A 14,977-nucleotide genomic window follows, 5' to 3' on the forward strand; every position below is an offset into this window, starting at 1 on the left:
AAAAAATAAAAAATACATTTTTATTCAAGTTTTGCAGAATAAAACGGTACAAAAGGTTGTTGATTAAAATTACTGCGATGTGGTTTTGTAAATTAATCGTCAATTTTCAGCGATGGCCTTCCTCAAATTATCTCCAATCATTGACGAAATTTTTTTGTGAATCTTAATACTGGTTTCTAAATCGTTAATCATCTCGTTAAACTCTGCCAATTCCTTTTTCAACTGTAGGTTGTTCTGTTTGTTCGTTAGCTGGTTAGTTACTTCGCTAATAGTTTTGTCCAAGTCGATGCTCAAGTCTAACTCCAATTTTGTCTCACTGTCCCTCTTATCCTCCATTTTCTCATGCTTCATTTTCTGTTCAACATATTTTTTAATCATCGGGTTGCCTACGTAAAACCAGTCGCTTTTATTATAATTCTCTAAAGTGTTAACGTCGTATACTACCACAAACTGATTAAAAATTGACTTTGTTTCAAACGAAGTGCCGGATAGACCCAAATTTGTTTCCTTTAGTTTCTCCAAGGCTAGTACTTCAATAACGTCAGTCCACAGCACCTTTTTCATATCTTCGAAATTAACGTTTGGATCTAGGTCTCTTAACATAACACTCATAATTTTATAGAATGGTTTTTCAGGTTCTGTAAAAACTTTTGTGCAGTATTTGGAAACGTTAACTTCCAGTTCTAGTTCGTTGCTCGGGGGCCACTTATCTGACCATTTTGGCAGCGCGAAACCCTTTAAAATCTTCTCTAACTTGGAAACATACATCTCGCTCTTCCAAAATTTGGGGAAATAGTAATAATTGCAAGGTAGATAATCAGGTATTTCACTCTGCAAGTAGTCTTTGAACACCTCTGGAAAACTAGGATATTCGAAACAAGACTTATTCAGCACGATTTTTGTCAACTTCTCCACAGCTTCGTTGTATAAACAGATGACGATATTTGGATCACGAAGGGAAGATTTGTAATACGTGTTCCATTTGGCAAAGCTGTTTGCTCTCTTCCATATTTCAGTACACAAGTATTTTCTCAGGAAAGCGCTCATGGTGTCCAGTTCCAGAGGTGGTGGTTTCTCTGCTTTACTGGCTAAAAATAATAAACTTTCTTCAATTAAACGGACCAGACTACGAGGTGTTATATTTTGGATTAGGATTATGTAGTCGGATACAATGTTCTGCTCTATGAGACTCTGCAGCTTACATTCCCCTTCCCTGTATTCTTGCAGGATAACAACGATAGGTACTTTGGTGAATACGCCAAGATCCTTCAAGTTTTCGAGGATCCTACGCTGCAACAGAGCATTGAAGTCTTTGGCAATGAAAATTATACCGTGCGCATCCCCATATCTAACGTACAACCCCCGCTGACGTTCAATGCAGTACGTAATCGACTGCATTGGATTCGGTTTAGTCTGTTCGACCAACATTATAGTCCCATTTCTGTCTTCCCACTTAAAAGCGTCTTTCAATGTGTCCTCAATCCGAATCAAACCATTTCTCAGTTCATAATGATCCGGTAAACTAATCTCGACCTTCCAGAAAATATTCTTCTGTAACGTGCCTTTGAAATCGAAGAAACGCTGGTTGAGAGATGAGTAAGTCAACTGGAACAAGTTAATTTTGCTGATTTTATCTTCTTCTATGGGTTCGATATCCAGAGCCTTGCCGTACTTGTATCTCTTCCTCAATTTTAAAGTCAGTTCTTGAGACGTGGTGTATAGCTCTTCTGCGCACTGCTCCAAAGTTTTCGTGTTCACCCAAACTGGGCTGCAGTCCATAGCTTTACGCTTCCTCTTGTTCTTCAGTACAATTTGTTGCCACTTATGGACTATTCTCAGCAGCGTACGATCTCGCATTTTCTGTTTTATATCACGCAATCGTTCTAGACATATTTTATCATCTACTTCCTTAACGATGTTCCTTAAAATTGATCCGACGGTGTCATGAATTTCCTTATTCTTCCGATACTCTTCCTCCTTTCTTAATTGCTCCATTCTTCTCCTCAGCTCTTCCTCTTGTTTTTGTTTTTTTATCATTCTCAATTTTTCCTCTTCTTTCTTTTTTTTCGCTAACCGTTTTTTTTCTGCCTCTTGCTTCCTCAGTTGTTCTTTTTCTCTTCTCACTCTCTCTCTTTCTTCTTCCTCTTTTTTCTTTTCCAATTCTTTCAAATTTTCAGCAACAGAAGTTACTGGGGGTGGAGGAACATCAATTTTCTGTCTAAAAGGTTGAGGAGTTTGTATTGGTGCAGACAACACATTAGGTTTAATTTGTTGTAGTGTCGTTACAGGTAAATCGAAATGAAAACCACCCTTTTTAGGGGCAGCTGTTGGAATATTTTCAAGAGGTTTTATGACTGCCGCTCCACCGAAAATAGGATAAGGTTTTGCTAGCACTGCATCGTCTCTATGTAAAGCGAAAATATTGGAACTTGAAGAGCTCCACTGGTTCGAATCAGTTTCATCCTTTAATCCCGAGTCCGTTTGGACTGGTTTCGTAACAGTGGTACCTCCAAAAATACTAGGAGCGTCTTTAGCAAAAACTGATTTCTGGGATTCTACTGGTTTTGAAAATAAACCCAGTGGTGGCTGTTTGGGAACAATCGGAACTACTTCTGGCTTTGCCGGGGCAAAGATACTCCCTAAGACATTTTCTTTTGTAGGTTGTTGGAAAACATCAGGTATGCTACCACTATCAACCTTTGTGACAGATAAATTGTCGGTTGAAATGGGAACTTGCGCGATTTCTTCGAATTGCATTTCTGTTTGATCGAGATCGGACTCTTCCAGCAAATCTTCGTACATGAGGTGCCCCCTTGTATCGAAACTATTTTGAGGCATGTGCTGTTCAAACGTTTTGGGAGGTAATTCCTTTCCACACACTATTTTCCCTACAGAGCACACCCTTTTAGATTCGATGACGTTCAAAGACCTATCCAACACATACGGGATCTCGGGAAGAGCAAACGTATTTTTTTCTAATACTATATGTGTTCGGTCGTCGTTAATAAAGAGACCATAAGCTTGCATGAAATCTGTAGTGGATTCTATGTCGTCAAAGGCGAGCAGATGCTTGAGTTCACCCAAGGGATACGTAGATCTGAAAGCGCGAGAAGTATAACACTTTAAGAGCGTTTTTATAGCAGTAATTCTGACTTGAACAAAGTATCGCATTAATATGCATGCGTTAAGGTAAGTTGTTGAATAGACGAGCTTGAAGAATTTTACGTAATTGTTTTTATCTATTGCAGAGTATACGTCGAGTGCAAACTTCATCTCTTTGGACTTCTGGATCTCGTGGCGTAATTCTTGTACCTACAGAAAACATACTCGATACAAAAATATTAAGTACATAAGTATTTACAACGGACAACACATTAAAAGTAGTAAATTCATACCTCCCACATGAAATTTCCATCATTCAAGTTCAGCAGAATGATATACGCCCTGAATTCAGCCTCATTAGGGCACTTCTCGCCTTTCAGTTGCAAATCATGGTACATGTACTTTAGAGACTGCAAGCATTTGGTTAAGTTCTCGGTGTTAATTTTCTGATCAAAAACAGAAGGGTCCTCTGCTACCAGTCTCGCAGAACAGTGTATATGAAAACGAGCACACTGTTCGATTAATTCCACGGCACCTTGACTGCAGAGCTCTTGTTGGGTTATGTCTTTGCGTATTCCCCGTGTCCTGTCCCACATGAAATGGTACCACTCTGCCAAATTGACCTAATAATAGTTGTGGTATAAATAGAATACGAGTTATTAATCGATTCTTACTTACATCGTTAGTCTCACACATATCAATGATGTTGTGCATTAAGTAGGACATCGTCATTTGCAAGACAGACACAGGTCTTAGTTCGTGAGGCAATGGGGATTCTTGATCAGCTGAACTGCGAGAATATTGTTTGATGGCCTTGGACTGATTCATCGATCTTCCATTATCTTCTTGTTCATATAGAGCCACCTACAGAAAACATAAGGATATTATAAATATGGAAATTTAAAAATAATATACCTGATGCTTCGTCTCACGCATAAGTCTTTCTTTCTCTGGACACATATCGGGACATGTTCCAATAGTAGGGGATGATTTTAGTTTAATTTTCTGCTTCGATTTTATCCTGATCAATTTATCTCTTGCATCTAACACCTTAAACTTCTCTTCTACTGTAACAGCTTGAGATTTTATTATACTTATAAGTTCGACATATTTCGACATTTCCTCTGTACTAAAAATACATCAACTATCAGTAAATTTTGACTCCTAAATGATAAACAAAATTAAAAAAAACATGTATTACTCACTGTGCTTTTTGTGAGGTTTTTTCTTTAATTTTAGGTTTTTTCTTCAATCTTTGCATGTCAGTGGCCCAAGAACGTTTTAGTTTAGGTACCTTTTCAACTCTTGACACCTCACTTAGAATTTCGGTGGAAGTTACTACAAAGATTCTTTTTTAATTAGGGGAATGCTATTAAAAAACAACATTACCATCAGGAAAGGTATAACCCTTAGGAGCAAAACCTCCCATTGCAGCTAACTCAGCACCAACTTCATCATCATCTACCCAAATGGGCTCTGGATTTTTCATTTTCCTTTTCTTAGACTCCGGTGATTTCTCACTAGACACTTTAAAAATTGTACCTTTGTATTCACCTGCATTATTTAGGGCATTCAAATAACTATCTCTATTTGCATATTCCACGGTACATATTCTTAGTTTAGGTTTAAAGGTTAATCTCTTTAGTTTTCCAAACTGTCGAAAATATTCTTTGGCTAAATTCTTATCCAAAATGAATTCGGATGGGTAATTTCTGCAGCTAAAATAATTTATTTAATTTTCGTTAGAAGTTCATATTATAACTTACATTATTTTGTAATATTCGTTTGAAGTTTGAGCCTCAGGTGAATCCATATTATTTAAAATATTTTTCTTTTATTAAAGAATATTTAAAAGGCAAAGTAACGGAAAAACTATTTTGATTTCTTATGGACATAACCACACAAATCAAAATCTGCGCGACAACGCCGACGTCGCCGACAACTTGAGTTGAGTAGTTCTGATACACTAATCCAAGGTGTACATTAACAAAAGGTAAGTCAAGTGAGAATCACGTCTATCCCAGAATTTCTCATTACACCTATGTAAATGGAACAATGACACTGACAATGACATCAGGGCTGGTTATTATTATTGATTGTCAAAATTCGATAAAATGGTACAGAGTAAACAGAGTTCCTTGTTAAGATTCACTCATTTTGTTTTGCACCTGGTTCTTTTCACAACTTATTTATTTATTTATTTATTTATTTATTTAAGAAGTTCTTGCCTTACAGGTATAAACCCAATTACAAAGCAAGATGACAAGAAAATACAAGAAAAAACACAGATACATCTTACATAAGTTAACAACACAAGAAAATAACAATAAAAAACTTATATTTGTAACTAAATTCATATCGGTAAAAGCAGTCCACATTCTAATAATAGAAGATACTGATAAAAAAAATTGAAATTAACTTCACAAAATTTAAAAACAAATAATTTGACAGAGAAATAGTTAGTAACATTTAGAATTTTTATATTTTAGTTATGACTAGTGATGGGCGGGTCGGGTCTGACCCGGATCAAAGATTCGGATCTTTACGATGATCTGACTGACCCGAATCCCGATATAAGTTCTGTCGGATCACTCGGGTCGCGGACCTCAGCTAATCTCGTATGGCCGTGCTGTGGCACTATGTAATGAAATTGATCGCAGAGGTTTACGGAGTACGCCGCCGCTCCCGAGACCCGTATGTAGTGATGGGAAGACTCGTGTATTTTAGTGACCCGGGTCATCTAGATCAATCATTATGATGACCCGTTCTGCCCATTCATGCGGCTGAGCCACCTGCAGTAGCGAGAGCGGTGACATCAGATGATTATGATATATTTTATTGGCTCGTTATTTCCATCAGCTGCTCGATTTTGTTTAGTAAAATAAAAACAGTTTTATTCTCTCATGTCAAGTGAATTATTATGTGAAAAATAATGTAGACTATAGGATTTAGTAGATATTTAGATACCTATCTTTCTACTAACTTACCTTGCAACCTTTAAGGATATATTTTATTTATTTAAATCGTTTTTTTATTTTTTGATAAGTGGATATAATAGCTATTTATGATATAATTTTGGATATATATTTTTCCTTTCATACCACCACAGCAATGGATCTTCATGTCTAACAACAACAACAACAATTTTTTTAGATTCAAAAGGTTCAAGAAAACATAAAATATACCTATATAACGGCCTTATGCTTATCTATAATGTAATATACTATTATATTTGATTTGTGTCAATTGTGTCAAATAAAATATTACTACTACTAAAGAACTGCTCTTTTTTGCGATGTATGCAAGTAACATCGAAAGGCAAACATCGATATTGGAATCGATGTTTCGAACTTTCTAACATCGATGACAATTGACAAACCATCGACAGAAAAACATCGATGCTTTCCAAACATCGGATATTATCGCCCAGCACTAATTCCCCAGATTCTAATACAGTCCCACAACCAGAACCGTTCAGTCAACGTCGGATCCAGAACGAAGCGACCGACCCGACGACCCGGGATCCGGATCATAGATTCGGCTCATTGAAGAGACCCGGATCCGGTGAACCGAATCCTAAAAATGACCCGTTTTGCCCTTCACTAGTTATGACATACGTGTACGTGGCGCTTTCCAGATGAGCTAACCTTAACAATTATCTGACAGTAGGTTTTTAAAAATGTTATGATGTTTGCTATTTCGAACTACTAAGTCTAGGCAACTTAATATGCAAGGTTCTTATAAGGCTGGTCTTCTACTTTCAAAATTGTTGACAAATTATATCAAATAGAATTACTCCTAATTCCCATTTCCTATTGGCAGATGAGAAATTATTTTGACGTCTGACACGTTATAGGTTACGTTATTATGTCAATCTGATACTTATTTGTTTAATTTAATTATCCCCGTTTACTTGCAAGATTAAAGATAATGTTGTAAAGTTCCAGATAGTGTTACTCGTATGTAATGAAGCGGTACGGGCATGTCTTTGACAAAAATATCGGCCACGGCGGCTAACATACTGCCAGATTCGAGCCACGGAACTGGCGATAATGCTATCGACGAGACCAATTCAAATTGCTCCACAGATAGCGACAACAACGAGGAGACATCGAGGCCTACTCTCGAGTTTCAAGAGCTTAATGAAAACGATATTCCCACTTTTGCTATAAGAATGTTAAATTTGTGTAGAGAAATTGCCATTGTTTGCCTTCTGATGATAACATATGCCGCGCTCACCAAAGAGTAAGTACTAATTTTAAATCATTTGGGAAAAGGAGTCACGAATGAAATTTTCAGCCCACCAAAAATTTCTAAAGCCCCAGCCGCTTACCCATTCTTTCCTAAAGATTCGATCATTACTGATTGGTACCGAGGCCAAATAAGCAAAGCCATAGAACATGCCAGGTCATCAGACATAGCATTTGTAATGTTTTACGCTCCATGGGACGCAGAGAGTCAAGCCGCACGACAAGAATTTGAAGCCACGGCCAAGTATATATCCGACTATGTAACCTTTGTGGCGGTCAACTGCTGGCAGCCTAACAGCGAATGCAGGAATCAGTACAGCAAGGTATATAGGTGGCCGGTTCTGATAGCCTATCCATCTCATGGGAGAGGTGTGCAATATAACGGACCTGTTAGCGCCCCACATATGATAAATTTTCTACAGAAAGTATGCAATCCTATTACAAGACTTAGTGAAGAACATCCCATAGAATTCGAAGATGTTAGTAATCTTTTAGTGCACCGTGTAAGTTGGTGTAAATTCTTTCAATTTTTTAGGCTTACTTAATTGTGAATGTGAATACGTCTCCTGGAAGTCTGGATTTTGCGGTTGTGTATACGACCGCTCTAAAATATTTAGAGAAGGATCCTCAACAGTCTATATCCTTCTACGTACATCCTACTCCTGTTTCTGAACCTTTACTTTACCTTCACTTATGGAATGAGACCCTGGTAAGTCTATTTTATTTATATCGATGTATTTAGGGTTGTAAAATGCTTGAGAATTTATTTGTACAGAATTTATCATAAAGGAGAATAACGTACATAAACACGAAAGACTTGCGAATTTATAATTTTATTTATTTATTTACTTTTATTTAATTTTTCTACATGGAAAAATTTCTAAATGAAGAAACATGAAATATCATATATTTTTTGAAACTGTTGAACATTTTCATAAATGTTCTTTTCATTAAATGACCCATATTTACAGAATCAATATTTAAAAAGTAGTTATTAACATGTGACGTGCCGCTCGGGTAGTACGAAATTTGAAAAAATTCAGAAAAATGCTTTCCTTTTGCAGCGTTTCTGAAGAGAACGTTAACACGCGGTGGTTTTTTAGTGGCCGAACATCAATAGACATTGTCAGGCGCACATTGAGAGCATTCTCTGTTTTATAACAGTAGATGCAATTATAACTTATTATTCTTGCATTAGGTTTACCCAGTCCAAGAAAAGGGTTGGAGACCTGACGAAATATTGCAGTGGCTTTTCAAAAGCTTCCATCAGGTGACCGCTTGGGTGGCGCCAGTAGGCAGTAAGAGTCTTATACTTTCCAATAGCATCCAAGAGGGACCCTCGCTTATCTTGTTCACACCGAAGAATCCTTTACAAAGCATTACCGACTACTATAAGATGGTTAGTTGCCAGTACAAATGTTTTTATTAAAGAAAACTAATTTGACTTTGTTTTTTTACTTTACAGCAGCACTTTGTTCTTACTGCTTATTTTCTAATATCAACTAAATTGTAGTTACAGGAAATCGCTCATAAGTATTACAGCTGCGAAGATAACTTGTTGATCAGTTTACATAACATAAACGTCAAATTGCAAAGATCAGGTAATTTATTCTAACATTTGCCCGTGGAAATAAATATGTTTATAAATTTTTTCCAGCTAACGTCCTGCGGTATAACAACTTAAAAGTGAAGTGTTTGTCGGAGGAAGATATTTCAAAGAGGAAGATAACTTCCCACCTGAATCACCATATTTGGGCCAATCATTCCCACTGCCACCAAAAGCAGGGGATTCGCAAGGATTGCACACTTCAAAATTATAAAGTTAACGACTTTTGTTCCGACTTGCAACCTAACGAATGCGTGGAATTTGCTCCTATGGGACCAGAGTACTTAGAGAAAATTTGTGAGGGAAGAGTCGAAAGTATTTTCAAAACTTCTATGTTAACTGGTAAAAAATGTAAACATCTTATTTGAGGTATTAAAAACCATTTATTATTTGTAGGTGAAAATGACGAGAGATCGCCTTCGAACTTGCTCAAGTTGTGGAAAAGGAGTAAGTGTAAAGAATTTGTATATGCAGAAACCCTACAACCTGCGATTTTCGAGAGGAAAATTGGAGATGAAAGAAAAGATAACATCAGTGGTTTAGCTTGCAGAACTAATAAAAGTTTAACCTTCGTGGCTATGGATAGCTTATTGTTCTACCACTTTGCTGAAAGACTCGGTATTGACGTTACAAGTAGTAAAGATAAGAGCGCCGTAGCCATAATAAATGAAAAGGTATGAATGAACCAGATAATGCAATACATTCTAAGGAACAAAATTTATTTTTCTCGTTTTTAGATGGAGTCTCATTATATTTTGCAAGGACCTATCAATACTCTAACTTTAAGTGAGTTTATTGTAAAGTTCACTAATAACCAGCTATCAAGATCTCTTAATTCTGTAACTACTCTTAAGAATGCTCAAAATTTAGCACCTAGAAGAAAAAAGGGGAAACTGGAAGATAAGGCAAAAGTTTTCATTGAGGAATTAGAAACCGATTCATTTCTGCCAACCGTCTTACAAGAAGATAAGGTAAGAATATGAGTTTTAATTTAATTTAGGGTATATACCAATCTGGAAAACTCAAAATTATTAGGGAATTTCTTAAATTCAAATTTAAATTGTAATCGGTTATAATTTTCAAGGTGTTGCCAACTGGATGTCGTGTCGCTGATTACTAATATTTCATTTTTGATCTGAATTAAGTCAGTAAGTGTAACAAAAGAATTACGATTACACTTTGTTGACATATCGTCATTTTTATTACAACATCCTCAGGATTCTACAGGGTATAACTTTGAATGAGGATAATATTTATATGGAAGCCACTTTCAGAAACTGATAAATTCTTTTTTTTATGATTTGTTCTTTGTCCGTCTACCACCGTGTTGAGATTTCACAGCTATAAAGTAAACTTGATTCTTCCAGTCCTGTAAATAGTGGTTACACCACTGTAACAGCCTAAAAATAGTGTTTTCGACATTTTTTTTTAATAGAAGAAAAAGTAATAGAAAAAACTGTTTAAATATGTTTTTAGGCATGTATTAAGTGTACAGAAAAATGTTTTCATTAAAAAATATTTCAAAATGGCGGCACTGGAGCTATTCTTCTGAAACATGTTGCTGTCGAGGCGTTCCGTGGCATGCACTAGATCTAGTGCAAATTTCAAGGCGGAATGAAAAATAAAAAATTGCTTTTAATCTACATGAGTAAAGCTAGAGAAACACGTGCGGGATGGTAAAAATGTTTTTTTTGTAAAATTGGCAAGTGTTTGAAGTAAAACATTAAATTTTTACGAAAAAAAAGGGCAGTTATTTGTTTATAACAATTGTTTAAATCAACTTATCGAAAAATCCGTACGTGTTTATCTTCAAAATGTTGTTTTAAATATGTGGCTAAAATTTCAAACGAAAATATTGAAAATTGTTGCAGTTATCGTGCGTGCCGTTTTGAAAAAGCGTGTTTTGAGAAAAACGCGTTTAAAGTTTTAAAATGAGTTTTTGACATGAACGTACACTGACGCTACACTTTACGCACTTTTGTTAGAAAATTTTGCTTGAATTGTACACGTATACTCCCTAACGATATCTATGAGTGTATTAGAGAAGTTATAAATCACTAGGTAAGAACGTACGCGGTACCTTACGAGCAAGTATGTTCATAGCGCAGGTAGCTGTATGAGAGACGCCTGACACGCTTCATGAAAAGCGCAAAATTAAACAAAAAAAAATGTTTTTCATGTATAAAACCTTTTGCCTTATATTCTAGGAGGTTCAAACTACCTTTTAAGAAAAAAAAAAACACGATTTTTTGAAAATTTTACAGTAGTGTAACCCCTTAATTTTATTGCTATTTAGGATTAATTGCATCTATTCAGCTGATGAAGAGGGTGAATAAGAGAAAAAAAATAAAAACATACTGTATTTTGTTTAGAACTTTATAACTCTTTAATAGTACCTGTTTTAATTTTCCTAAATGCGTCCTTGTCTGCTTTTATGATCACAAAGTAGCTTCGTGCATTTGTTTACTTTGTTGGAATATGTACAGTGACTAGCATAGTTCTATAGTATCTATACAGGAATTCACAAACTAAACACACTGCTTTAAAAGTGATTAATACTCTTTTCGAAAACTTGAAATTAATTTAAAAGAATTATTTTTATTTATTTTTATTTTGGACATTTATAAAGCAACATATGCCTATTTACATACTCAATACTAGTTAATATTTAACGAGTCATGCAAAAAGTATTTTTTTTTTAAAACACTAGAAATTTTTTTTAATATTAGGCATTTCATTTGCAATGACATCAAAAAAAATAGTGACTTTAAAACATGTCGCAGTCATATATACCACTCCATTAGTTTCATAGTTTTCGATGGTAACAACTGGCAACACCAATACAACTGTGATCTGGGTGCTGTCCAGTGGAGGCATAGACAATATTTTAATATCCAGACCAAAAAAACGAACCAATAATTAAGTAAATTAGCGTCCCTATCTCCATTTTTAGTTAATCAAATTTAATTATTTATTCAAAAAAATTGAAAATCTTTTTTTTAAATCAGCTGTAATCTTGTTATTTGCTCTCCAATTCGAAAAATTATTTAATTTTTGTTACATATCTATTTTGGAGATATGAAATCATAGCCTACTAGTCGTAAAACTGCATACTTTACTTTTTGTCCGATTCGGTTAGTAATACCTAATGCTGTTTCACAAAATCCCGATTTTCTCAAAAAGTTTTATTTTATCGAAAAATTTCTAAGAGTAAAAAAATTTTTTAAATTCAATTTCCTATAATACTGGTAAAATTATTTAATAATTGGTATATCGATAAAAAAATCGATATCATTTTAATAATAATAAAATTCATATTTTTACCAATTAAAGATAGCAATAAATGCAAAGCATGTACCAAATTTGTGGATATGTTAAACAAAAATTTTGAAAAAAAAATTTTCAATTTTTTGGAATCATGAACGTTTTTTTGATGAAGAAAATATGGATTATTGCTAAAAAACATTTTTAACTTAAAAAAATGAATAGAAAGTGAAGAATTACTTATTACATTGATTTTCAGCAAAACGACAAATTTAAACATTCCGGGTACTAGGAAAAAAAATTCGCAGCATATTGAAATTATCAGGGTTTCTTTAGGACACCTTGAGGTTGAAAGTTACAGTCGATATCCTTAGTTTATTCATTATTTGCAAAGTTATGCCAAGTTATTCAAATATCCCTAATTATACAATTATTTACTAACCAACATTTTCACTGAAAAAAATTTTTTTATCAAAAACCCATAATTACGACTTGTACTTTGCAGTTTTCAAAACCCTCCTAGGATTTTCTGTACGACCATTATTTCCCGAGTAATTGATTGTCAAAGTCAAAAATGGTTTTTTTTTGCTTTGATCGACAATAACTCAGCGATAAATAATCGTACAAGGCTCCGGAACCGCTCAAATTGAAGAGAAATAAATTATCTGAGTTTTATGATGAAATTACCAAAAAAAATTTTTTTAAGTCCATAGGCCTTTCTAAAAAAACCAATAATTTATAAATTTTCTTCCGTTGATTTTTTTTATGATAGAGAAATATTTGTATTATCATTTTGTTGCAATTAAATCTAATGTAGATTTACATTTACACGAGTCAACTAATGGTTGGCAACCCATAAGACAGTGTCCACGTAAATGAATGTTCCTAATTCTAAAAAAAAGACGTGATAATTTTTTATATTTTTTAGGCTGTAATTGTCTTCTATTACTCGAAACAGTGCACATTCTGCAGCGGAATCTCCTACACGTTCCTTACAGTTGCCAAAAAGTTGTCGCAGGTCGAAAATCTCCTTTTTGCCCGGATCGACGGAGATGTTAACATCTTACCCTGGGAGTATACCATGGATACCTATCCCACCATACTCTTCTTTCCAGCCAGAGAGTGAGTAAGTAGTAAGCTTAAGATCGCAATAATTTAAACGTGTCGTTTTAGAAAATCCGAGAGTAGGGTGTTTCCCATTAATATTCCTGTGACTGTGCCCAATCTCCTAGGATTCATCTTGACAAATCTCGACCAGGCTAGGAAGTTACAGGCAATGTGGGCAATATGCAGTCAAGTTAAGGTAAAATATTTTTTGTTTTTGTATTAGACAACTACTTTTAATTTCCTGGAAATTTTTTACAGTTTGAAGAAGAAAAGTTGAATTGCTTTACTTCGCTGCAAGGCGAGACATTGGCGATGATCGACAGGACATTAAAAGACTGGCGACGGTCCAACAAGCGGAAAAAACAGGTGCTCCTGCATAGACTGAGGCACTTGCGCCAATTGCACTTTTTATTCGCTCACTCACCCCAGAATCATGTACCTGTAGAGAATACCTTGAAGAAACTAAACCTGAAACCGAGTCACAGTAAAGATTACAGCCTGAAAGACGAGCTGTGATCTATTTTGTTGTTGATCGTGTGATGGAGGATGCCAAATTTCAAAGTGCACTTAACGTTACGAGACATTCCAAATTCTTTCCCAAGTAGCTCCCGCTAGTTTGTAACCCCCGTTTAATAATTTTTATTACTCAGTTATCTAATAAAACTGTGATAAAAAAAATTATGTGAACTTTGTACATACCTAATTTATAATGTATAAAATACCTATATAATAAATTTTATTATGATTTTTTTGTTTATTATTTACCACAGTATGGAGCAGATTAAAACTTCATCCAAATACAAACAATATATAATTTATTTAAGACGATAGAATAACGATCATACTACACAATTACTTTAATATTAAATCGATTGAATTCAACCCCAACTTTTCCAAAAAATGGCTATGTATAATTTATAATTGGAATTTTTCTTTTATAAAAACTATTGTATAAAAATTACCCACAATTAAATAAAAAAAAAGCTGAAAAGTACCACTAAAAATTAGAGATGGGCACTTTTCGGAAAAGTGTGTTATGGACATATCGATGAAATGTCCGGACATGTCGGGAAAAGTACTTTTGACCTTGAATCTAATAAGGCACCTATGAGTGACGTCATGTTTTCACAGGTCACTGCTTGAGCGTACACACTACACAAAGCAATTACTTTTATTCTAATGAATGCGTCAATATATTTTACTTATTACCTCCCTTTATGACCCATTTACACAAGGCCAGTTGTGAAGACATTCCATTAAGCCAATCCAACATTGGCATCGTGTAAATGAGACAGTCCTGTAAATGGAATGTCTCCAGCCACTGTCCCAAGCCACTCCACTAATTAGAACGGTTTCTAATTTTAGGAGCCAATAGCGTCCCCCACCACTCAAGAAGTGGATTGGCTTGTGTAATGGCATTTGTGAGAACGTACGTTCCTAGCCAAGCCTAGCCTAGCCCTAGCCTATCCATTCTACACAACCGTATATACTAGACCACATAGATTATACAAAGATACTAGCCTGGCGGATGACGGACTGGCCTACGTGTAAACTTCAATTGAATTTTTATTGGATTGTCCTCAACTTTGTCATTGGATTGGCTTAATGGAATGTCTTCACAACTGGCCTCGTGTAAATGGGCCATAAC

General features: G+C 35.0%; 2 protein-coding genes across 2 annotated transcripts; one reads left to right on the forward strand and one right to left on the reverse strand.

Moving 5' to 3' along the window:
* On the reverse strand, positions 1-4,996 carry LOC108910616 (germinal-center associated nuclear protein). The gene is made up of 7 exons (XM_018715295.1): positions 4,869-4,996; positions 4,492-4,820; positions 4,308-4,440; positions 4,018-4,231; positions 3,781-3,966; positions 3,396-3,725; positions 1-3,312 (listed from the first exon to the last, which is right to left on the reverse strand). The coding sequence occupies exons 1-7, from the start codon at positions 4,913-4,915 to the stop codon at positions 100-102; spliced, it is 4,452 nt and encodes a 1,483-aa protein (XP_018570811.1). The 5' UTR covers positions 4,916-4,996; the 3' UTR covers positions 1-99.
* A 1,941-nt stretch (positions 4,997-6,937) lies between these two features.
* LOC108910618 (thioredoxin domain-containing protein 11) lies at positions 6,938-14,035 on the forward strand. The gene is made up of 11 exons (XM_018715298.1): positions 6,938-7,347; positions 7,402-7,831; positions 7,888-8,061; positions 8,551-8,751; positions 8,866-8,953; positions 9,010-9,300; positions 9,355-9,632; positions 9,696-9,929; positions 13,151-13,344; positions 13,396-13,525; positions 13,588-14,035. Exons 1-11 carry the CDS (start codon positions 7,085-7,087, stop codon positions 13,843-13,845), a joined length of 2,541 nt encoding a protein of 846 aa, XP_018570814.1. The 5' UTR covers positions 6,938-7,084; the 3' UTR covers positions 13,846-14,035.
* The last annotated feature ends 942 nt before the right edge of the window (positions 14,036-14,977 follow it).

The sequence above is a fragment of the Anoplophora glabripennis genome, unplaced genomic scaffold (genome assembly GCF_000390285.2).
Source record: "Anoplophora glabripennis isolate ALB-LARVAE unplaced genomic scaffold, Agla_2.0 scaffold461, whole genome shotgun sequence".
Lineage (NCBI taxonomy): Eukaryota > Metazoa > Arthropoda > Insecta > Coleoptera > Cerambycidae > Anoplophora > Anoplophora glabripennis.